General features: G+C 36.7%; 1 protein-coding gene across 1 annotated transcript in view; it reads left to right on the top strand.

The window, feature by feature from the left end:
- LOC149782374 (uncharacterized) overlaps positions 1 to 25,270 on the top strand; it is an 83,530-nt gene that overhangs the window by 23,743 nt on the left and 34,517 nt on the right. The window contains exons 5-9 of the mRNA XM_089935119.1: positions 1,010 to 1,073; positions 2,586 to 2,692; positions 8,986 to 9,054; positions 10,319 to 10,387; positions 16,389 to 16,448. Of these exons, the coding sequence (XP_089791245.1) occupies positions 1,010 to 1,073; positions 2,586 to 2,692; positions 8,986 to 9,054; positions 10,319 to 10,387; positions 16,389 to 16,448 (369 nt within the window). The remainder of the gene's footprint in view (positions 1 to 1,009; positions 1,074 to 2,585; positions 2,693 to 8,985; positions 9,055 to 10,318; positions 10,388 to 16,388; positions 16,449 to 25,270) is intronic.

Raw genomic sequence — 25,270 nt, forward strand, 5'->3', positions numbered from 1 at the left:
TACACGGTTTCCATATTGAAAATATTGATGTCGTTATTTTTCTTGGATGTATATGGCCATACAATATAGATGGCAATACCATTTGATATCACCATACCAAAGTATTTGGTCATCTATTCAAGAGATGTAGCCATCACAAGATTTTCAAGATGGTTACTGCTGTGGTCACATTGGAGATCTTATCAGACCATTTTCATTTAATAAATCATTCAGTGTAACCTCTTCCAAACTTGACAGCATGATGACCATAAAGGATGTTTTTTAATTAAATGACACAAAGACATAAGTATTCTTTAGTGAGAACTAGTAAATTAATACTGCTATATATGATATATTATCCCATGGAGCTATACATGTATTGATATGGGATTTTCACTAAGACATTTCTATACTTGTATTGATATGGGATTTTCACTAAGAATATTCTGTACATGTATTAATATGGGATTTTCACTAAGACATTTCTATACTTGTATTGATATGTAATTTTCACTAAGACATTTCTATACATGTATTGATATGGGATTTTCAGTAAGACATTTCTCATTATATTTTGATAGTTTTAAGTGAAATTGTGCTAATGTGACCTACCAGATTTAAAACAACTCATTTATCTACCTTTTTTTAAAATAATGAAGAGCTATTCCAGCATTTTTCTTATCATCAGTTTTTCGACATTCATTTTTGTCCAGTAGAGCATCAGTCCATTCAAGGGACTCTTGTAAGCAATGCTGCATATGAAATAAAATATACCACAATGATGATACATATTCCCAGAAATTGAAATGAATGGCTGCCATATACATATTGCAACTTTAGGTCCATCTACACCTAATGAGTGAGTAGGATAATATTTGGTGTGTTGTTTTAGGTGAGGTTTGGATCCATAATACAGCTTCATTATCAGTGGGGTTGGGGTGAATTAGAGTGATGCATATGAAAAGGATACTATCTCCTTATGAGCTATACAATATGACTATAAATGAAACATAATTTGTTTAATTTTCAGGCTCCACCAAGATTATTGATAAGGATACTACTACAGAAAATGGAACTGACAAACAAAATAAATGGTAATAAAAAATACAGCTTACCAATCGGCTTCAGCTTATTTTTAAGATGAAAGGTTTAAGTTAATGGAAGCCTTGCAGTGTCTCCTATTATTTCCTCTTTCATTGGAATAAAGTAACCATAGTTCAGTTCCTGTAGACTGAATTCCAGCCTTTTGCAGACTAAAACCTTAGTGTCATATGAAAAATTAAGTTAAGCCTTTTAGTTTTTTTTCAACAGCAAGACAGCATTAACTATGCCTGGACTGAATCTCATGTCTTCTTCATCTCAAATCCACTGCATCCAGGATTCTAATGGGATTGCTGTGCTACTTTGCAATGTTACCTCATGTATTCATACTAAATTTCCTTCATATGTTGGTGGGGCCCCGTGCGGCTGAGTGGTCTAAATCGCTCTCTGTTACGGATCACTGCCATCTCACCACTGTCTGCGTGGGTTTGAGTCTCGGATTCAGCCAATGTGGGTATGTGAGAAAGCTTTCCAGTAGCTTCTCGTGGGTCAGTGGTTCTTTCCAGGGTTTTCCCGGGTTCTTCCTCCACCATTAATGCTGGCCACCATGTATAGCCTATCGTGTGCTGAAAAATGGCGTTAAACCCTACAACAACAACAACAATAACAATAACATATGTTGGTATGTAATATTGTAAAAACCCAGTGCCCAAAAACTTCTTAATTTATAATACTGGTTCTTTCTTTCAGGCAAAATTTAAAACAAATAATAATATGCCTTTACTGGATACTACTTCATTGGAGGTAGATTGTGTATATTAAGAATCATGACCTTCCTTGTACCAGATATACCTTTTCATGATAGGACTATGGTGTGTGTATATATATATATATATATATATATATATATATATATATATATATATATATATATATATATATATATATATATATATATATATGTATGGAAAATCTGATATCTGAAAAGCTTAGCATGTTACAATGTTATTATCCCCACATCAGTTTTTTAAAACAGAAAACAAAGAGTAGTTGGCAACGTCGTCAATGCAGTAAAATGCCAGAGGGGCAACATCATGCTTACATGGGCCTCTTGTTAATGAAGTCACTCATTATTGTGATTGTGTCATGTCCAAGTTCTGACTCATTCAATCATTTTGGTCTTGGCTGTAAAGAATATGCTATTCAGGTGTATAAATATTGAATTTGATGAATGAATATTGTGTGTTGTTTGTTGGCTATATATAAATCCTTAATGTTTAACTGTTAGTGTTTTTGTGTCACATCTTAAAAAGAAACAATGTTTTCTTTTCTATCAAGACTGATAATGGTGGAAGCTGAACACAGCAATCACTGTGGCATCCATTTGTTGCCCATTTATCTCTGTTTGTTTTTCATTCATCCACACCCTTGATTGACCTCATTGTTCAACTTTTTATCCAACCCTCTTAGATTTAAAATAGCTCAGGGTCAGGGGCTTGACATTTGACCTGTGCCTATGTTTTGCAAGTTTGAGAATAGCAAAATGGTTTCACTTTTTTCTTCAGGAAAATACCTGTATCCATTGGATGTGCCTTCCTTGTCCTTGTGGTCATAGTCATTGTATTTATATGCATCTACTGTAGACGAAAAAAAGACAAGATGCAAAGAGGAGGTAAGAAATCTTAGACAGGCAAATGCTACTTATTTCATGTCAGTTATCTTAAGATTTTTTGTCCGGCTTGACATGGTGATCACATTGGTATCCATATATGTCCATCAGAGGGGCCCTAAGTGGCCGAGTGATCTAAAGCGCTCTCTATTACGGATCACTTCCATCTCACCTCTGTCTGTTTGGGATCGAGTGTCGAATTCGGCTAATGTGGGTATGTGAGAAAGCTTGCCAGTAGCTTCTCATGGGTCGGTGGTTTTTTCCTGAATTTTCCTGGATTCTTCATCCACTATTAATACTGGCCGCCATGTATAGCCTATCATGTACTGAAAAATGGCGTTACAACAACATGTCCATCAGCACACACAGCTGTCAGTACCCCTAGATTAACCTCATTTAAAAACTCATAATGTCAGAATGTATTTTTTTAAAATAACTCAACTATGCCATTTTTGGTTTGTGTAATTCTGGAATTTTCTTATAATTTATCAGACTGTTTATTTCATGACTTATTCAGATCTCCTAATTTTGGCAGAGATATACATATTTGTCAGTATAAGCACCTTGTGACAATTTTACCCAATAGACAACAGATTCAGAATATTATTTAATTCAGAATTTTACTTTTGCTTTATATTTTGTTGTCCTCAGTGTTATATCCATGAATGGGTGTATGTGATACTGTATTGTCCTCAGTGTTATATCCATGAATGGGTGTATGTGATACTGTATTGTCCTCAGTGTTATATCCATGAATGGGTGTATGTGATACTGTATTGTCCTCAGTGTTATATCCATGAATGGGTGTATGTGATACTTTGTTGTCCTCAGTGTTATAGTCATGAATGGGCTTATGTGATATTGTATTGTCCTCAGGGTTATATTCATGAATGGGTGTATGTGATACTATATTGTCCTCAGTGTTATATTCATGAATGGGTGTATGTGATGCTGTATTGTCCTCAGTGTTATATCCATGAATGGGTGTATGTGATACTGTATTGTCGTCAGGGTTATATTCATGAATGGGGTTATGTTATATTGTATTGTCCTTAGGGTTCAATCCATTAAATTTGGGGTTATGTGATACTGTATTGTCCTCAGTGTTATATCCATAAACGGGGCCATGAGATACTGTATTGTCCTCAGTGTTGTATCCATGAATGGGTGTATGTGATACTGTATTGTCCTCAGTGTTATATCCATGAATGGGTGTATGTGGTACTTTGTTGTCCTCAGTGTTATAGTCATGAATGGGCTTATGTTATATTGTATTGTCCTCAGGGTTATATTCATGAATGGGTGTATGTGATACTATATTGTCCTCAGTGTTATATCCATGAATGGGTGTATGTGATACTATATTGTCCTCAGTGTTATATCCATGAATGGGTGTATGTGATACTGTATTGTCGTCAGGGTTATATTCATGAATGGGTTTATGTTATATTGTATTGTCCTCAGGGTTCAATCCATTAATGGGGTTATGTGATACTGTATTGTCCTCAGTGTTATATCCATAAATGGGGCCATGAGATACTGTGTTGGCATCAGCATTATATCCATGAATGGGGCTAAGAAGTAAAACACAATTTAGTTAATTTGTTCCTTCAGATATTTAAATAACTCCACATTAGATTCGCTTCATAATTGGTATATTATTTGATCCTGCACTTCTTTCTCCAATCCCACCATTGCTCAATGATTATGTCCTTGGGTGCTGCCATTGATTTAAGATATCATTGCATATTTTAAACATGAGTTCACATTCTTATATTTCACCTAGTACTGCTCCAACCTGCTCTTGGAATATATTCTGGGGCCATTAGGTCAGAAAGTTTAATAGTTTTATATTTCTACATTGGATGGCCTGGTGTATGTTGTTGGTCCTTTAGCACACATATTGACATTGGGTTTTCACTGAAAGACTTTTTATAATGTCAACTCCCTTGATGGTTGATCCTAAATTCAGTATGGCCATCATGACAGTCATCTTTAAAATCTTGTCCTTAACAGCTTCTTCTCAATAGAACTTCATACAAAGGTTTGACCAGCAGTGTGTCAGCTTGATGACATCTTGACAAACTTGTTATTACTGTTACCTTGGACAAATGGTCATATCAGCATGGATTTTCCACCAAAAGACATTTTTAGTGATCTGGTTAATCCTAAATGAAAATGGTGCTGATCTGACATTAAATATAGGCATCATGTCAGCTCTCTTTAAAATTTCCTTTATTGCTACCTCTAAATGAGAAGTTGTGTTGATATGAGATTTTCACTGCAAGGCTTGTTTTGGTGTCTGGTTGGTACAGAAGACTTGTCTACCTAACCAGAATGTCTTATCACATAGTATACTCGTCTACCTGAACAGAATATGTTATCACATAGTATACTTGTCTACCTGAACATAATGTCTTATCACATAGTATACTTGTCTACCTGAACATAATATCTTATTGCATAGTATACTTGTCTACCTGAACAGAATATCTTATCACATAGTATACTTGTCTACCTGAACAGAATGTCTTATCACATAGCATACTTGTCTACTTGAACAGAATGTCTTATCACATAGTATACTTGTCTACCGGAACATAATATCTTATCGCATAGCATACTCGTCTACCTGAACAGAATATGTTATCACATAGTATACTTGTCTACCTGAACAGAATGTCTTATCACATAGTATACTTGTCTACCTGAACATAACATCTTATTGCATAGTATACTTGTCTGCCTGAACAGAATGTCTTATCACATAGTATACTTGTCTACCTGAACATAATGTCTTATCATGTAGAATACTTGTCTACCTGAACAGAATGTCTTATCACATAGTATACTTGTCTACCTGAACAGAATGTCTTATCGCATATAATACTTGTCTACCTGAACAGAATATCTTATTGCATAGTATCCTTGTCTACCTGAACAGAATGTCTTATCACATAGTATACTTGTCTACCTGAACATAATATCTTATTGCATAGCATACTTGTCTACTTGAACAGAATGTCTTATCACATAGTATACTTGTCTACCTGAACATAATGTCTTATCACGTAGTATACTTGTCTGCCTGAACAGAATGTCTTATTGCATAGTATCCTTGTCTACCTGAACATGATGTCTTATCACGTAGTATACTTGTCTACCTGAACATAAAGTCTTATTGCATAGTATACTCATCTACTGAACAGAATATCTTATTGCATAGTATCCTTGTCTACCTGAACAGAATGTCTTATTGCATATAATACTTGTCTACCTGAACAGAATGTCTTATTGCATAGTATACTTGTCTACCTGAACAGAATGTCTTATCGCATAGTATACTCATCTACCTGAACAGAATGTCTTATCGCATAGTATACTTGTCCACCTGAACAGAATGTCTTATTGCATAGTATACTTGTCTAGCTGAACAGAATGTCTTATTGCATAGTATACTTGTCTACCTGAACATAATGTCTTATCACATAGTATACTTGTCTGCCTGAACAGAATGTCTTATTGCATAGTATCCTTGTCTACCTGAACATGATGTCTTATCACGTAGTATACTTGTCTACCTGAACATAAAGTCTTATTGCATGGTATACTCATCTACTGAACAGAATATCTTATTGCATAGTATCCTTGTCTACCTGAACAGAATGTCTTATTGCATAGTATACTTGTCTACCTGAACAGAATGTCTTATTGCATAGTATACTTGTCTACCTGAACAGAATGTCTTATCGCATAGTATACTCATCTACCTGAACAGAATGTCTTATCGCATAGTATACTTGTCTACCTGACCATAATGTCTTATTGCATCGTATACTTGTCTACCTGAACAGAATATCTTATCATATAGTATACATGTCTACTTGATCAGAATGTCTTATTGCAGAATATACTTGTCTACCTGTAAGGCTTAGCTTGACCTGAATGAAAATGATGCATAGCTGATTTTAATCAGACATGGTATAAATTTGATTTCAATCAGACATGGTATAAATTTGATTTCACTCTGACATGGTATAAATTTTTATTTCAATCAGACATGGTATAAAGTTGATTTCAATCATACATGGTATAAATTTTGATTTCAATCAGACATGGTATAAATTTGATTTCAATCAGACATGGTATAAATTTGATTTCAATCAGACATGGTATAAGTTTGATTTCAATCAGACATGGTATACATTTTGATTTCAATCAGACATGGTATAAAGTTGATTTCAATCATACATGGTATAAATTTTGATTTCAATCATACATGGTATAAATTTGATTTCAATCAGACATGGTATAAGTTTGATTTCAATCAGACATGGTATACATTTGATTTCAATCAGACATGGTATAAATTTTGATTTCAATCAGACATGGTATAAAGTTGATTTCAATCATACATGGTATAAATTTGATTTCAGTGAGACATGGTATGAATTTGTTTTTAATGTGCTTCTCTAGGAAACGGTATAACTTCCAGTAACTGAGTGGAAGTTCAACAAATGATACATCTGTCTATATCTATTCTTGTAAATGTGTAAGAAAAGAAACTATCATGGAACAAGTTCCAGTGCAAAACTGCCATACCATTTCAGACCAAATGTCAAGTCCTAACATTAACACTTTTCAAATTTAACAAAAGAGGCCATTGAACCATCTAGTCCAGGTGAGGTTGCCCAGAGTAGAAACAGAGTTAAACAACTGGTAAAATACAGCCAATTTCTACCAAATTGCTGGAAATTATCCTGATATGGATGCCTTTCAACCGATAGTACCGGAGTTATTTGTGTATTTCCATTTTAGACCAATATGTGCCAGATGAGTGATACAAGGATTATTTCGACATCTTGTTTCTTGTCAGTAATTTTAAGGGATCTGATAATGCTAATTATAAATTGATCCAATACTTTATCATGTTGAATGTTTGAGAGCAGAAAGATATCTGATATTGCAAAACTCAATGGTAGAGTATGATTTGACGTACCTCCGCTTCAAACTATGAAAAGAACATAGATCAAGTATGAAGCATTTTTTCATAATGAAAATAAGCTGAGGAATCAGTCTGCATCAGATGTATACCAGTCTCAGAGAAAAGTAGCCATTTGCAAAACTTGTATAAAGTTACACCACTGTTGGAGGTGGATATACTTTTTCTGGGGTTGATAAATCCTTCCATCAATAAAAATGACTTAAGGTCTGTTGCTTTTAATCTCCTGATTTCTTTTTGCATTAATGATAAAGTTTAGTTTGGTGTTTTTTATTGCTTAAGCAGTATTAAGTTAACTTTTAAAACAAATAATTAAGCAATATTGTGACTGAGTAAGTTTTTAATGTTCAGTAAATATTATATAAATTTAGTGAATCATATAAATCGGGGGAAAAAATATATCTTAATAAAAACTTAATTAATTAATATTTTTGTGCAAACATTTATAAAAGTTGGAACGGATGAATAAAGTGACAGGTTGGCAGACAGAGAGACAGATGAAAAAGCAGTAGGTGAGAGACATAACAAGGTATCTTATTACTGTCAAGTGAAAATGATGCATACTTGACCACACCTGTATATTCTGAACATAAGGTGATCCAGTAGAATCTCACATCACCTTTATACTCACCTTTGACAATGTCAGGTAATGACTGAAAAGACTATGTTGTATTTTAACATCATGTGAATGTCATGATAGGTCTGTTTTCAGTCAATATCTGATACCTATTGATGATGAATGGGCATGCTGAGAACAAAAACCATGACACAGTCTGGACAAAACATGACACATTCTGGACAAAACATGACACATTCTGGACAAAACATGACACATTTTGGACAAAACATGACATAGCCTGGACAAAACATGACACATTCTGGACAAAACATGACATAGCCTGGACAAAACATGACATAGTCTGGACAAAACATGACATAGTCTGGACAAAACATGACATAGTCTGGACAAAACATGACATAGTCTGGACAAAACATGACACATTCTGGACAAAACATGACATAGCCTGGACAAAACATGACATAGTCTAGACAAAACATGACATAGTCTGGACCAGGAAAACAATGGTAACCTTCTAGGTCATATAACAATTCAATTTCAATTACTTATTGGATGAGTAGAACTCATTTAAAGAGTCTTTTTCAGTCTAGCAGTTGAGGTCATATTTTAATTGGGAAATTATTACTACAGTTTATATACATGCTTTAAAATTAAGATCATTTGTTAGATAGTGAACTACAAACAATTTCTTTAAACATTTTTTCAATCTTTTAGACTCTCAAAAGAGTGATCAAGGTGAACCAGCTGGAATTGAACTGGAGGCACAAGAACTGTTACCAGGGGGTAAGAATTAAATTGGCCTGATTTTACTTTATTTTTTAAGGGTCATGTACATAGATCATTCATACATATGTGAATCTGTAAAACTTGTAAACTGAAATATTGTTTATGAATAATAATAAATTTCCCTGTTTTCTTTATAGCATGTGAAGATCATTTGAGAATTCACTTTAAACATGTTATAATCATTTATTGGTGTAAATTTGGCTGAGTTGACTTGCTTTGAGAAAAGTGCGTGGTTGTGTCATAGACGAGGAACATAAATTTCTCAGTCATATAAATAAACAGTTTTTATGAGACTTATTAATCTAAAACTAATTCACCATGTTGTTTGGAGCTCTAGATACTGTGTCTGTGTTATATGTGTTGTGAGATATTTAATTTTAAAATACAATAGGGGCCCCAGATGGTCGAGTAGTTTAAAGTGTTTGCCTTTACTGATCACTGCCATCTCACATATCTCTGCATGGCCTGGAGTGTGGTTATGTGAGAAAACTCACTTTTAGCTTTTTGTGGGTTGGTGGTTTTTACTGGGATTTTCCTCCACCAGCTACACTGTCTGCCATGTATAGTCTATCTTGTGCTAAAAAGTGGTGTTAAATCCCAAACAACATTATAATTCAAAATATATATAGATTTTATCAAGTAATGCAAGATAATAGAACTTTAGATGCCATTTTTAATTCTATGTGAGGTTGATTGCATTATATAATGACTGAATAGTCTCTGTTGTATTTGTAACATCATATGGAGGTGATGAGAGGTCTGATTTCAGTCCAGACTAATCATATTTACCTGTTAGTTAATTTGGAGTGAATGGGTACGCTAAGAACACAGCACTTGACATAGTCTGGTTGGGGTGAATGGGTATGCTAAGGACACAGCACTTGACATAGTCTGGTTGGGCTGAATGGGTATGCTAAGGACACATCACTTGACAGAATCTGTTTGGGGTGAATGGGTATGCTAAGGACACAGCACTTGACATAGTCTGGTTTGGGGTGAATGGGTATGCTGAGGACACAGCACTGGACTAGGAAAAGAAAGGTAACCTAGGCTTCTATGTTGTACTCTGATGACATTTAAACTCAGTTACTTGAAGAGTCAATATAACTGTTTTATTGCATCCCTTTGAAGTTCCAGTGTTTGTGGCAGTATTTCAATTAAAGAAATTTATAATAAAGTTTACATGCATGCCTTAAAAGTAAGGTTATTTGTTAGGTAGTGAATTCCAGATAATTTCTTTAAACAATTTTTCAAACTTTAGACTCGGTAGTGACTGGCCAAGTTGAACCTGCTGAACATGAAGAGGAGGCACAACCCATTTTATCATGGGGTAAGAATTTATTTGACCTGAATAGTACATTCCTGCTTACATGTTATTATGTACATGTCTCACTTGCACTAAGTGTAATTCTGCTTCACTGTGTAGGGAATGTGCTATTGTGGTCAGAGGGAATGTGGTCACAGTTCTGCTTGACAGATTAAAGAGGGATGGATACAGTCTACCAAAAGTGACATCTTGATCCTTGACCAGAATACCTTCATTAAAAGATAGTGTAGTCAGGCATGCCCTAATGTCCCCACCCCCTCCATTGTAAACCATGCCTGCAGTGACAGTTACATCCTATCTATTTGAATTGGAGAGATCAGTGCACTTTTAAGTTATTGATGCCGCATTCACATCAGATACTGCCAGAGTCTCAAATGGAAACACTTGTACAGGAAATGACATTGTCCTTGCTTGCTTTGGGGGATTTCTATCCATACACCCGTTGTGTCTCTACAATATTGACTTGGAACGAAGATTGCCTTCCTATTCTATTACACCTCTTCCTGAAGTAATTTTGTATCTTCATAGGACAGGGGGACACTGCCCACAGGGCACTGCTGCTTGACCATTCCTTGCACCAAATCTGAAGAAAAAGGCTGATGGTCCAGTTTATGGCTGCCATGAGCTCAACCAAGCAATAGACACATTGTGGAATACTGCTTTATTTTTTTAAAGATGTTAATTGATAGGGGATCCCTCATTTTTGGTATAGTCTAACCATGAATAATGGCTCAGTGGGCATACTCGGTTTTTCTAATATTTCATTTGTGGGCATCTCGCATTTGGGCTGAAGTAATAAGTACACTTGACCTCACCAACAATGCCACCAAGGCCGAACTTGCACCTTTCAACAACCAGACTACTAATGCAGTCCCAACCACACTATTATTGTAGTACCAACCAGACTTATTAATGCAGTCTCAACCACACTATTAATGCTGTACCAACCAGACTATTAATGCAGTCCCAACCAGACTACTAATGCAGTCCCAACCACACTATTAGTGTAGTACCAACCAGACTTATTAATGCAGTCTGAACCACACTATTAATGCTGTACCAACCAGACTATTAATGCAGTCCCAACCAGACTACTAATGCAGTCCCAACCACACTATTAGTGTAGTACCAACCAGACTTATTAATGCAGTCTGAACCACACTATTAATGCTGTACCAACCAGACTATTAATGCAGTCCCAACCAGACTATTAATGCAGTCCCAACCAGACTTATTACTGCAGCCCCAACCAGACTTATTAATGCAGTCCCAACTAATTGCCACCAAGGCCAACCTTACACCTTTCAGCAACCACACTGCTAATGCCGTCTCAAATGACATTGACATGTAAAGACTCTTATGCTGCAGCAAACCTAAAACAAATCAAACATGGATGTATCTGCACTCCTAACCAAACCAGCCACTGTAGCAAACAGAAGCATTGCAGTCTATGTCAACTATTGGTATACTGAATGAGGGTCGTGTACCAACTAGTCAGTCTCAAGTTGTTGAGATTGCTTGGCCTTCTGCTTGTACTAGGACTGATTCAACCCAGCTACAAAATAATGTCTCAGATAGATATTTAACAGTATTGGCAGACCTGGGGTTCTCAAGAGCTGCAACTGTGTGACAGGCATATTAATCAGTGGCTTTAACAAGATCATTTCTGTGCGTCGTAAGATGCACCTGCAAAAGCATATGTAAATAACTGTATGGTCAAAACCAACATTGGATTTTTCCAAATTCTACTCGGATAATAGTGATAATGGATTTTATAGTGAAAGCAAGTTATGTGTATGGTAACATATATCCAGAATTCATGTGTTTTACTAAAAAAGTAATGAAAGAAATGAGAAAAGTAATGGTTACATACATGTGATTATTCCAAACAAAGTGAAGACATGCACATTTAATGTGGCTGGACAGCTTAACATTCCAAAATACAGATTTTGTACTGTAAGGTAATCCAGACGATTAAAAAAAACAGATAATAAACTGGACAGGTCTGTATGAATCCAGTTTACTATTAACCCAAAATTTATTGATCTGTATCATCCCTTTGCCTACAGAAACCTACGGTGTTTTACCTTTTATTTTATATGTACTCAGCAATAACTGACCCCAGACTTTCACACCGGCAGGTCTACACCTGAGATTTTGCTTTCTACTCACAAAGACTAATTTAGTTGCCAGTATTTGTGCTAACAGGAAACACATGTTTGACTTTCATGGGAAACAAATGGAAAATAATTTTAGCATCTTTAGCATCTTTTTTTAGCATCTTTACAATGGATTATTAAATTTCGATTCAACTTGATATTATTGTTTCTTAGGGCATGCTATATCAGATTTAGTTAGAAATGGTTCAGCCTCTATAGCAATCAGCATATGTAGTAATCAGCCTCTATAGTAATCAGCCTCTATAGTAATCAGCCTCTATAGTAATCAGCATATGTAGTAATCAGCCTCTATAGTAATCAGCCTCTGTAGTAATCAGCCTCTATATCAATCAGCCTCTATAGCAATCAGCCTGTATAGTAATCAGCCTCTGTAGTAATCAGCCTCTGTAGTAATCAGCTTCTGTAGCAATCAGCCTCTATAGCAATCAGCCTCTATAGTAATCAGCCTCTATAGTAATCAGCATATGTAGTAATCAGCCTCTGAAGTAATCAGCCTCTATAGTAATCAGCCTCTATAGCAATCAGTCTCTATAGTAATCAGCATGTGTAGTAATCAGCCTCTATAGTAATCAGCCACTGTATTAATCAGCCTCTGCAGTAATCAGCCTTTATAGTAATCAGCTTCTATAATAATCAGCCTATATAGTAATCAGCCTATATAGTAATCGGCCTCTGTAGTAATCAGCCTTTATAGTAATCAACCTCTATAGTAATCAGCCTCTATAGTAATCAGCCTCTGTAGTAATCAGCCTCTGTATTAATCAGCCTCTGTAGTAATCAGCCTCTATAGTAATCAACCTATATAGTAACCAGCGTCTATAGTAATCAACATATGTAGTAATCAGCCTCTGTATTAATCAGACTCTGTAGTAATCAGCCTCTGTAGTAATCAGCCTCAATAGTAATCAGCCTCTATAGTAATCAGCCTCTATAGTAATCAGCCTCTGTAGTAATCAGCCACTTTAGTAATCAACCTCTATAGTAATCAGCCTCTATAGTAATCAGCCTCTGTATTAATCAGCCTCTATAAGAATCAGCATATGTAGTAATCAGCCTCTATAGTAATCAGCCTCTGTAGTAATCAGCCACTTTAGTAATCAACCTCTATAGTAATCAGCCTCTATAGTAATCAGCCTCTGTATTAATCAGCCTCTATAAGAATCAGCACATGTAGTAATCAGTCTCTATAGTAATCAGCCTCTGTAGTAATCAGCCTCTATAGTAATCAGCCTCTATAGCAATCAGCCTCTATAGTAATCAGCCTCTGTAGTAATCAGCCTCTATAGCAATCAGCCTCTGTAGTAATCAGCCTCTGTAGTAATCAGCCTCTATAGTAATCAGCCTCTATAGTAATCAGCATATGTAGTAATCAGCCTCTATAGTAATCAGCCTCTATAGTAATCAGCCTATGTAGTAATCAGCTTCTATAGTAATCAGCCTCTGTAGTAATCAGCCTCTATAGTAATCAGCCTCTATAGCAATCAGCCTCTATAGTAATCAGCCTCTGTAGTAATCAGTCTCTATAGTAATCAGCCTCTGTAGTAATCAGCCTCTATAGTAATCAGCCTCTATAGCAATCAGCCTCTATAGTAATCAGCCTCTGTAGTAATCAGCTTCTGTAGTAATCAGCCTCTGTAGTAATCAGCCTCTGTAGTAATCAGCCTCTATAGTAATCAGCCTCTATAGTAATCAGCATATGTAGTAATCAGCCTCTATAGTAATCAGCCTATGTAGTAATCAGCTTCTATAGTAATCAGCCTCTATAGTAATCAGCCTCTATAGCAATCAGCCTCTATAGTAATCAGCCTCTGTAGTAATCAGCCTCTGTAGTAATCAGCCTCTATAGCAATCAGCCTCTATAGCAATCAGCCTCTATAGTAATCAGCCTCTGTAGTAATCAGCTTCTGTAGCAATCAGCCTCTATAGCAATCAGCCTCTATAGTAATAGTAATCAGCCTCTATAGTAATCAGCCTATGTAGTAATCAGCCTATGTAGTAATCAGCCTCTGTAGTAATCAGCCTCTATAGTTATCAGGTTAAAAACCTACTAGCTTAGGTGTTGTTACTAAAATATAAGAAAAGATACTATCATAGGTTGACTTTCCAGAACTGCCTTGCCATGTCAGATCAGATGTGACAGTCCTAGCATGAACTCCTTTCAAGCCAAATAAAGTTAAAGTGATACACTGTTAAACAGCATGCACAAAGCCATGAAAGATCTTCCTAGTAGCTGGAAATTATCCTAATATTCATATTTTTCAAGCTAGATCATGTCCCTTTATTATTGCATCTGCCATAGCACTGTAAAGAATTTCCAGGAATCCATATTAAGATAGGGTTTTCACCAAAAAACCATTCATGATGTCTAGTAAGTTGAAAATGAAATTGGTACAGATCTTAGATCCTATATAGTAACCATAGCAACTATCTTAATTATCTTTATTATTACTCAAGAACATCAATTTGTCAGTAGAAACAAAAATGAAACGGTCTTATCTTTCATTCTTATCAATTCATTTTGACCAGTTGAACATCTGATCAGTCACTTTGAGGGACTCTTGTTTTACTGTATAACTTTTAATCTCATTTTGATCTTGCCAATTATTAAGATGAAGTTAGAAGTTTTAATTGTATTCCTAACATAAAAATAGACCAGCAATTGTTAAAAAAGAATTAGTTTATTAAGTTCAGTATATAAGACACTTATGTTTACTTAATGATTGGAACTATGTAAGTCATTAAGATGCATGTGTAAATTTAATGATTAGAACCATGTAAGTCAAAATGATATCTGTGTGAATTGAATGACTGGAACCATGTAAGTCAGAATGATCTGTGTGAATTTAATGATTAGAACCATGTAAGTCAAAATGATATCTGTGTAAATTGAATGACTGGAACCATGTAAGTCAGAATGATCTGTGTGAATTTAATGATTAGAACCATGCAAGTCAAAATGATATCTGTGTAAATTGAATGACTGGAACCATGTAAGTCAGAATGATCTGTGTGAATTGAATGACTGGAACCATGTAAGTCAGAATGATCTGTGTAAATTGAATGACTGGAACCATGTAAGTCAGAATGATCTGTGTAAATTGAATGACTGGAACCATGTAAGTCAGAATGATCTGTGTAAATTGAATGACTGGAACCATGTAAGTCAAAATGATATCTGTTTATATTGAATGACTAGAACCATGTAAGTCAAAAGATACTTTTGTGCATTTAATGATTGGAACCATGTCAAAAAGATGTTGTAAAAAATATTCCCACAGTAATTTCTTTTGCAAAAATTCAAGAAAGTGGGAACAGATGAAAGGTATGACAGATAGGTAGACCGATATAAAAGACATCTCATTACTGTCAAGTGATAATGATTAACACTCAATTACTATTGCATAATCTGAATAGAATACTAACAAGCCATAAAGTGATCCAGTGAAATCTTGCATCACCTTTATATTCACATGTGAGGTTGACAGTATCAGGTATTATGATTGCAAAGACCCAGTTGTATTTGTAACATTATTTGAATTTCATGAGGGTATGTTGTCATTACAGACATGTTATATTTACCTGTTGGTGTAAATGGACATGTAGATAAAATGGCACACTCTTTGACAGGGTCTGAACCAGGAAAAGGGAGGCAACTCACTAAATCTCATAATAATTAAAACAATATGTACTTGATGACTCAAACTGCCAGTGAGTAAAACTTTGAGGTTCCAGTTCTTAATAATCTACTTTATACAAGAAAGTTATCATAGTAGCTTAGTAGTGAATTCCATATCATTTGTATAAAATCATTTTTCAATCTGTAGGGAGTGCGCAGGATGAATCAGTTGGACCTGAAGTAGATGCACAGCCATTTTCTCCAGAGGGTAAGAATCTTCCTGTATGAAAACTTCCGCCTAACTTTAACCAGATTCCAGGTGGAATTTTAAATCGGATTTCACTTAAAGCCTAGATTCCACTTATTATAAATTTTAGGTGGGTTCAGGGTGGAATACAGCCCGAAATATGTAAATTAGTCCGTCTATTACTAGGCGGAATTTGTTTATTCTGTCTACTAGGCGGAATCTGTTTGTTCCGCTTATTTAGCCTAGATTCCCCTTATTATCACTTTTAGGCAGATTCAGGGTGGAATATTGCTTGAAATTACTGTTACTAGGCGGAATCTTTATTTCTGCCTAATTACATGGAAATACCTGCAGAAACCCCATCCAATAATGAAAATGTAAAGGCCGATTTCAGACGGGCTTTTTAAGCATTTTCTGCCTAAACCATAAAAAATATACTTCAGATTTCTATTATGTATTAAACTGCCTAATGATTTTTAGATATTGGGAATCAGTGATAAATATTCACAGTAGTATTTAAAATGCATCATAAATTTTATTTTGACAGACATTATCAAATAAGATTTAGGTTTTACTTGTCCTACGGGGCAATGCCATTTTCTTTCTTGCATACAAAATCTAATCCAACATGGCATCACTTAGTAATTTTCATTTCACTTTAAAGTTTGGTGAGATTTCACACATATTTTGACCAAAACTTCCATTGAAATTATGTTCATGTCTCACTCAAATTTCTTTGAAATATTTGTGAGGTTTCACACAAAAATTGACTAAAACTTTTGTAACATTTCACTAAAATTTTGTTCATTATATAGTATTTTACTGAAGTTTTTTATAGTGTTTCAGACATTTCAGCAGGTTTCAATGAAATAATGGATATGAATTAAACAGGACTTTATTAACCAAGGTGATATTTAAGTGTGCATGAAAACAATTATACTGATGTTGTAATTATATGACATCCAAGGCAAGAGAAATGGGAGTTAATACTAATAAAAATACTAATAATAATAATGACTTCATTTAGAGAAGGTAATTCAATTAGTTATATAACTAATCTACTTGAGGCCTTCTATCTGTGATGTACAACATATACAGTATATAGAACATGATATGAAGTATCTGACACTAAATAATTAAGTGGTTTTAAAAATCAAAGTATCGAGCCTGGAACATATGCACAGGCATCTGTGAACACATTTAACATATATAAAATATAAAATATTAATCTGTATAGAAAAATTCAGCTGTGAAAATAATGCAAAATTACAGAAAAGCATCCATTTGAGACAATTTGATTATGAGAAGAAGAAAAGCTAGGAGCCTGCCTTATGTCACTTGTACTGTAGACTGGATTTTTGATTGCACAAACTATGATGCTGTTGTGGTCTCTCGAATTAGTCCTTGTTCCAAAAGCAGCCACGACAAACGTTTACCGTGATATAATAACTCCTATTTTACACTGAATTCCAACACACCAAGAATATTTTGATAATATACACAATAATGCCTCATGAGATTGAAAGTAGATTCTACTTTTCGGCCAAGAAAATTCCGCAAAGATATGATTATCTTTGATAGAGATGGATATCTGGCAACAATTCCCACCAGTGATCTACACGTTGTCCCTCCTTAAATTCTGAAGTTAATCAGTTTGGAGTTGTATATTACTTCAAAATCATCCCGATTCAATTCCTTGTCATATTTAGCACGTTAGCTGCTACTGTAAAGCTCTTTATGGCACAAAAAGCAAAATGCTTGTCCTGGCGTTCATTTTTCATACAGTTTGACCAGTTATGTTCCCATCAAATTTGCATTCAGGGTATTCTCATTGCAGCACATTTTTCAAATGGTTATTCAATCTCTCGTCCCGCTTGAAAATTCGAATCGCCATGTTTAGTAAACATGCTCTTTCCCATCAGTTTCTGTTACGCAACGATTCATTGGGCAATTACAAAATGTTGACCAATCAGAAAGCTTTATACAGCGATCCTCTGTTAAACAATATGTAACAAATACTTATTTGAAAGCTCGTTGTGGAATATGGGACCGGATAGAGCATTATTTAAAACAAAGTTTCGGAGATGATATTAAAAAATGGGTCCATATCGAGGAAATTCAGGTCAGGAGAAAAGCGAAATTATGTTTTAAAATGGAAAACAAGATGAAAACTTGTTCAAGGGCAGTTAAATCCAATTGAAGTTAAATAAAAATACAACAACAACAAATTTGAAAAAGAAATTTAACAAGGAAAGCTGTGGAAAGAAGTTATAAATTGTGTCCAAAATAAACAAAAAAATTTACAGCTATCAGAAACAGGAAATATAAATGCTGCTGAAAATCATTCAAATTGCTCCAGAAACAATAAATTTTATTATATCTTATTGATATTTTCATTGAACTGTCAGTGATATTACAATCACAAAATATCACTATATTTTCGTTCATTTAACTTCACAGACACAAAAGCCAAGTCATGTGTGTGATGTGATTTGGATTTTTAACGTAGCTTTAACAATTTTTCAGTCATATCGCTATGATGTCTGCAATGTGGCAGTTTATAGTGATGTCTTGCAATGGGGCATCATGCTGCAGACATGTAGCATGATGTCCCACCCAGTCACATTATCCTGACACCGGGCCGACCAGTCCTAACACTAACCTCTTAATGCTGAGTTAGTACCGTTTTTGTAAGTCTTTGGTATGACTCGGCCGAGGATCAAACCCACGACCTCCCGCATCCGAGGCGGACGCTCTAACCACTAGGCCACCAGAGTGGTTAAAGCCAAGTCCTAATTATGCCTTCTTTAACAGATGTAAATGACTAAGTTCTTCATTCCACCTAGATGTTGGTTAGAAAATAAACTATTAGTCCAGATTCCTCCTTTCATATAATAGATGCCAGTGACTAAGTTCCTAATTCCACCTAGATGGTGGATGTACTATATACTGTATAAGAATTGACTCTGTACTATATACTGTACAAGAACTGAGGTTGTACTATATACTGTACAAGAACTGAGGCAGTACTATATACTGTACAAGAACTGTGAATACTGTACAATAATTGAGGCTGTACTATATACTGTACAAGAACCGAGGCAGTACTATATACTCTACAAGAACTGGCTGTACTATATACTTTACAAGAACTGAGGCTGTACTATATACTGTACAATAATTGAGGATGTACTATATACTGTACAAGAATTGAGCATGTACTACATACTGTACAATAATTGAGGATGTACTATATACTGTACAAGAATTGAGCCTGTACTACATACTGTACAATAATTGAGGCTGTACTATATACTGTACAAGAAGTGAGGATGTACATATAATAACATATTTGATGTACAGACCTTGAAAAAGTAACAGTTGAATTTAAGTAATGGATTCCAACACATTTTGAACACATTTTCAGCGTGTAAATTCTATAGTGATTTGTTGGATTGAATCAACTGCATACATTGTTGAATTGCAACCTTTTTTTGTCAGAGATAAGAATTCATTTTTGTGAATAATATATTTTCACAATTTTCTTCCATATAAAATATTTTTCACTGGTTTCAGTTTTCATGGATTTCATGACTGTTATAATCCATAAATTTAAATAATAATTACATAATACATCTTTGGAAACAATGGGATAGCAGCAGAGGGGGCGAATCGGACATTTTGTCCAATCGTTATTTTGCTTAATTATTACTTTCTGCACTCAACGATCTAGTGTCGTCAGCGCCTGGTAAAAAAAAAACGACGACGTCGTTGGGGGATCGTCGCGTCGTCATTTGGTTTAATTAACACCTTCTGCGCGCCGATCCCCAGCGTCGTCAGCGTCCGGTAAGCACATCGACGACCGCGTCGATGTCATCGCCCCCTCTGCTGCTAAGTGGTTATTTACAATGAAAATTATTTACAACTAACCGAATATTTGGTCAAGTCCGATACGATATCGTGTCCGAGGATCATGTAAATTTATCGTTATGAATCCATGTGGGGTCGACTGAGCATGACTAAAAAAGTTTCGAAAAACATTAAAGTCCATGTCACCGCCGCACCATGTCTGCCAAATATTTCGTAGCGTGTGTGTATCAACGCCGTTGAATACAGCAAGAATATTGCAGTTATCTCTGATTACTTTTGGAATCTGAGTGTATCGTTGAGTGACATATATCACGTCAGTGTTTTTATGCCTGCCTCTGGAAAATATCCTAGCTGGGTTCTTTTGATTGTCTAACATAACATCATCGTACACGACTAGATTGTTAACGTCGCCATCAATATCATCAATACCCGGTGCATCATTGATATCCGTAATAAACTCAATAACATTCTTTTTAGCGATCGCTGATGCATTCTCGTTGAAATCTTTCAACACCTCGTAGCATCGTTGATCATCTACGCTAGGAGCAACCAAATACAACTTATCCCACTTCATCCATCTCATTATTAAATTGAGTAACAATTGCGTCTTGCCGGATCCAGATGGTCCGATGATAATCATCCGGATCGAGTTTGGTAACGCTGCAACATGCTTAACTGGTTCTCTTGTTTTAGTCGCCGAAAAATCAATTATATTCATATCTCTATACATAAATTATGGATCTATATTGTGTGAAGTGTAGAGTGCGTACTGGCACAAATGATATGACAACCGTTACGACAAGAAATAACAGATCGGCGCTTACTGGTAAGTGTGTACAATGCGGTACAAAGAAATTTAGATTTATTTCTATTAGACCCGGAGATGTTTTAAAAAAAAGCGAGGAGGTGATATTGCAGCCAAGTTATCAAAACTCCCCGGAACCCCGTGGGCAAAGTATCCAGGAGAAAAGCACCTTCCAGGATATAGCTACTGTGGCCCCGGAACACGATTAGATATCAGACTCGATGATCAAAATCAGCCCAAACCCGGTGAGTACCCAATAAACGCTATCGATAAGGCGTGTCATGCTCATGATGTTGCTTACAAAAGTAGCGATCTTCAACAGCGTCATATCGCGGACGTAAAATTAATTCACGCGCTAAATGCTATTCCTGATAAATCCGTCAAAGAAAAATTGGCCTCATGGTTGGTAAAATCGGCTATGAAAGGTAAATTAATGATTGGCGCTGGTAATTAATAACAATCATCCAAGAAAAACGATGGATTCCATCTATTATTCTCCGAGAGGATACTGGAAGGGGAAGGCCGCAATTGGTAAGCTTGCAAGCGCTGCAAAGGTAACAAAGACCACTGCGGCTAATTGGTTATCCAAACAGGCTATATGGCAAATCTATCTACCACCGCCTAAACAAATCAACTTCTCGCGCTTTGATGTCAGCGTACCTAATGAAGTTCATCAGGCTGATATACTATTTCTGCCGCATGACAACGGTTACAAATACGCGCTAACCGTAGTTGATGTTGCGAGTCGATACAAACAAGCGGAGCCGTTAAAAACAAAGTCGGCAACTGAAGTAGCCGCTGCGTTTGAAAGAATTTATCGAAGAGGCCCTCTGCGCTGGCCAAATCTATTACAAGTTGATCCCGGTAGTGAATTTCGCGGCGCTGTTTTATCAACGCTGAAACATCATAGCGTCGCGATACGACGAGGTCATACTGCGCTACATCGTGATCAGGCAATTGTTGAACGATTCAATCGGACTCTCGCTGAACGGTTATTTGGATATCAATACGCGAAGGAATTCATCCAAGAAAAACGATCTCGTGAATGGGTTAAAAGGTTGCCAGGTGTAATTGCAGCGTTAAATAACGAGATTACCCGAGCAATCAACATGAAGCCCAGCGACGCGATTAAATACGAGTATATACCCGGAAGATCAAAAATAGATAGCGTTTCCAAGCCGATTCTTGGCGATGTCACCGTTAGATATCTATATGAACCAGGAGAGCTTGAAGGCGGTAAAAAAAGAGCTACTGATCCTATTTGGAGTGTTACCACACATAACATATCAACGATAACACGATCAACTGGTAGACCACCGATCTACAGACTGGATTCAACTGCTCCTCAGCGCGGATTTACACGCGAGCAACTACAAGTGATACCTAACGATACTCAATTACCCCCACGTGGTCTTAACTAGCGCCGTTGCGTCTATTGCACTCAAGACAGGTCAACCTCACATTGTTTTTGACATGACCGAGACTGTTATCGATCCTATCCACGGTAAATTGGCGAGTGTCTTTATCCGAATAACGCCAACTCATTATACAATTGCAACTCGCGCAGTGATTATTCTGTTGTTGTCGTAGCGAGATTATTAATTCGGCATCAATATCAAAACGCCGCTGTTTTTTTTTATCCTGTTGGCGGTAACCCGAGAGTTTTCTATCAATGACGCTTGCATCGATGGTGACTTTGTCGCCGGCTTCGTCAGTGACTCCGTCACCGGCTCCGTCAACAACAATTCTTCGAAGCTGATTTATCCTTCGTACTCGGGACACTGCAAGATAGACTAGATTCGACCATTCGATGCGATTATCAACCATCCAAACAATTGTGTCCGTGATGGTTAGTCCCTGCGAGGAATGTATTGTTGTTGCGTATCCTAGCGTCCACGGGGATTTATCAGCACGTAGCGCGTCCTCGACGACGCTGATATCAACGAGCACAATATCATTCAGCACAAGAATTTGTTTTTTTGTCCCTGACGCTGTCGGGTCCGGGATTTCAACTTCAATGTTCTGCCGCCGTGTGTCCGCGGGTCTATAACATAACGGCACTGGACGCGTTGGAAACTTTTCCTTATGCAACGCAAACAACCTCCGCTGAAGTGTGTCTCTGACTATCTTTCTGCTCGCTACAATTAAATCGTTTGGTCTCCATGTTTCCCAGAATTCATTTAACGGCGTTTCCGGAATCACCTCGCGGATTATTTCACATTGAATTCTATCCGGCTGTAATCTGATTAGTTTTTTAACCTCGCGCAGTTGTTCATCAAGTGCTCGGTAATCAGTATCGGTTTCTTCATAACAGTCCACAAAACCCTTTAACCAATCATGTGGACCCTCGCCGACAAATGGTGGTGGTTGGCCATGATCCCCACACATGATTACCGCTGTATTCGCACGCAGCAACCACTCAAGAAACATTTGTAAAGTATCTAACGAAACAGTACATATCTCATCCCAGATGATAATGTCGGGAATAAATTTTTCACCCATTCGATCAGGAGTCCACTCACCGCCGCTGTATCGAAAAAAGCTGTGATAAGTAACGGCGTCAACATTTCGTTGTTTTATCTCTCGCGCTAGTCTATGGGTCGGTGTAAGCACGATTATACTTGCCCGCGTTCGAAATAATTCAATTGCCCGAGTCGTCTTTCCTGACCCGCCACAGCCGCTTAAATAAACTGTTTTGTGTCTACAAATTGGATCAGAACACGATGGTGCATTAGACCATTCTGATAAATTATTACCGCGTAGGTAATTGTTCTCAACGATGACATTTGCTGACGGGGAATAATCGCGTCGTATTTCTTCTTTAATTCTCCATGTACCCCAACTCTCGTCCGGACTAGTAAACTCGGTTACGTTTTTCTTATACTTTACGTCAATATAAAATGAATCAACGGCTACTCTAACCGCGGTATCGGGGAATCTATTTATCATCGAGAATAAATTGATAGCGGCGTAACCCAGCATAGACGCCCTCAAATGTGGATACGCGGGGCTGTCTCCATCGCTGTAGGAAACAACTGTACCCAACCTTGTTCCATTGGATAAGAAAGCTGTTTTGCAGTTCACGTATCTATTTTTCGCCACTGCGTCCTTGATTACGAAATCATATTCTGCGTCATCTATAATCAGCCGTGAGCAATATCGTTTGTAATCGCAGTTTTTTCCACCTTGTGTGAACTTACCAATTATTCTTCTACCGAGATCTTTTGCCTCGCGGTTTCGTTGGTTAAATATCCTCCTGGACCATTCGATGATATATTCCTCGTCGGCATCAATGTTTTTTCTGGACTCGTCAATTATGCTATCTAGACGCTCCGGTTCTGGTAACCAGACTTCAGTCTGCGCCCGGTATGATATAATCGCGTCACTGACAATCAACGAAACTAGCATGCTACAATCAATCATATACCGTAGCAGCGCTATTGGCAGCCACTTCTTTTCAGACATGTGTCTACCGATCCAAATATAGCAACAGCGATGGAGTCCTGCCGCGAATTCAAATGATACTATGCGAGCGAATCCGGTTAAATCAAAATCAGGCAGTGGTCCATTAATAGCAACACGAGTCATTTCATGACTGGGGTGTCCAAATCGTCTAAAGTACTCAGCGGCGGATCCATACCCGAGAAAACTCGCTGGATAACAGGCAACCATATCAACCGAGATCATAGCGTCGCGGTTGTATTCAGTGTTCCATAGTCCACCGTGATAGTATTCCAAACAACTGGATTGTACATCTGGTAAAAATTCCTTGCGCGTTGGTCTCCACGCATTTTTCCTTGCTGCAACATGAGCTACAACCGATGGAATCGTAAAACAATTTGTTAGCAGTTGTTCATCATGCTCCTCAAATTCTATGGCGGTTTTTTTCATCCTGTTGTGAAATGCTTCAGTGCGATATAATTCGCCGTTTGGTCTTACAAACTGATCAAAGGTATCCGCATCGTTTTCAGCGCTGCGAAGTAACCACACTGATACAGGGTCGTTTTTACACAAGTAGGCAATAGCATCAAATAGTTTCCTCTCCGCGAGAAAACCATCCCGGGAGAATTGTTCTCCCAGGAATTCTTCGGGTATATACTTTACTGTTCTATCCCGTGGAAATATTGTGATCGCGGGCGTCCATGCGTGTTCGTTATGATCAATAATT

Source organism: Sinohyriopsis cumingii, chromosome 15 (assembly GCF_028554795.1).
Source record: "Sinohyriopsis cumingii isolate HCF-2022 chromosome 15, ASM2855479v2, whole genome shotgun sequence".
NCBI classification, from domain to species: domain Eukaryota; kingdom Metazoa; phylum Mollusca; class Bivalvia; order Unionida; family Unionidae; genus Sinohyriopsis; species Sinohyriopsis cumingii.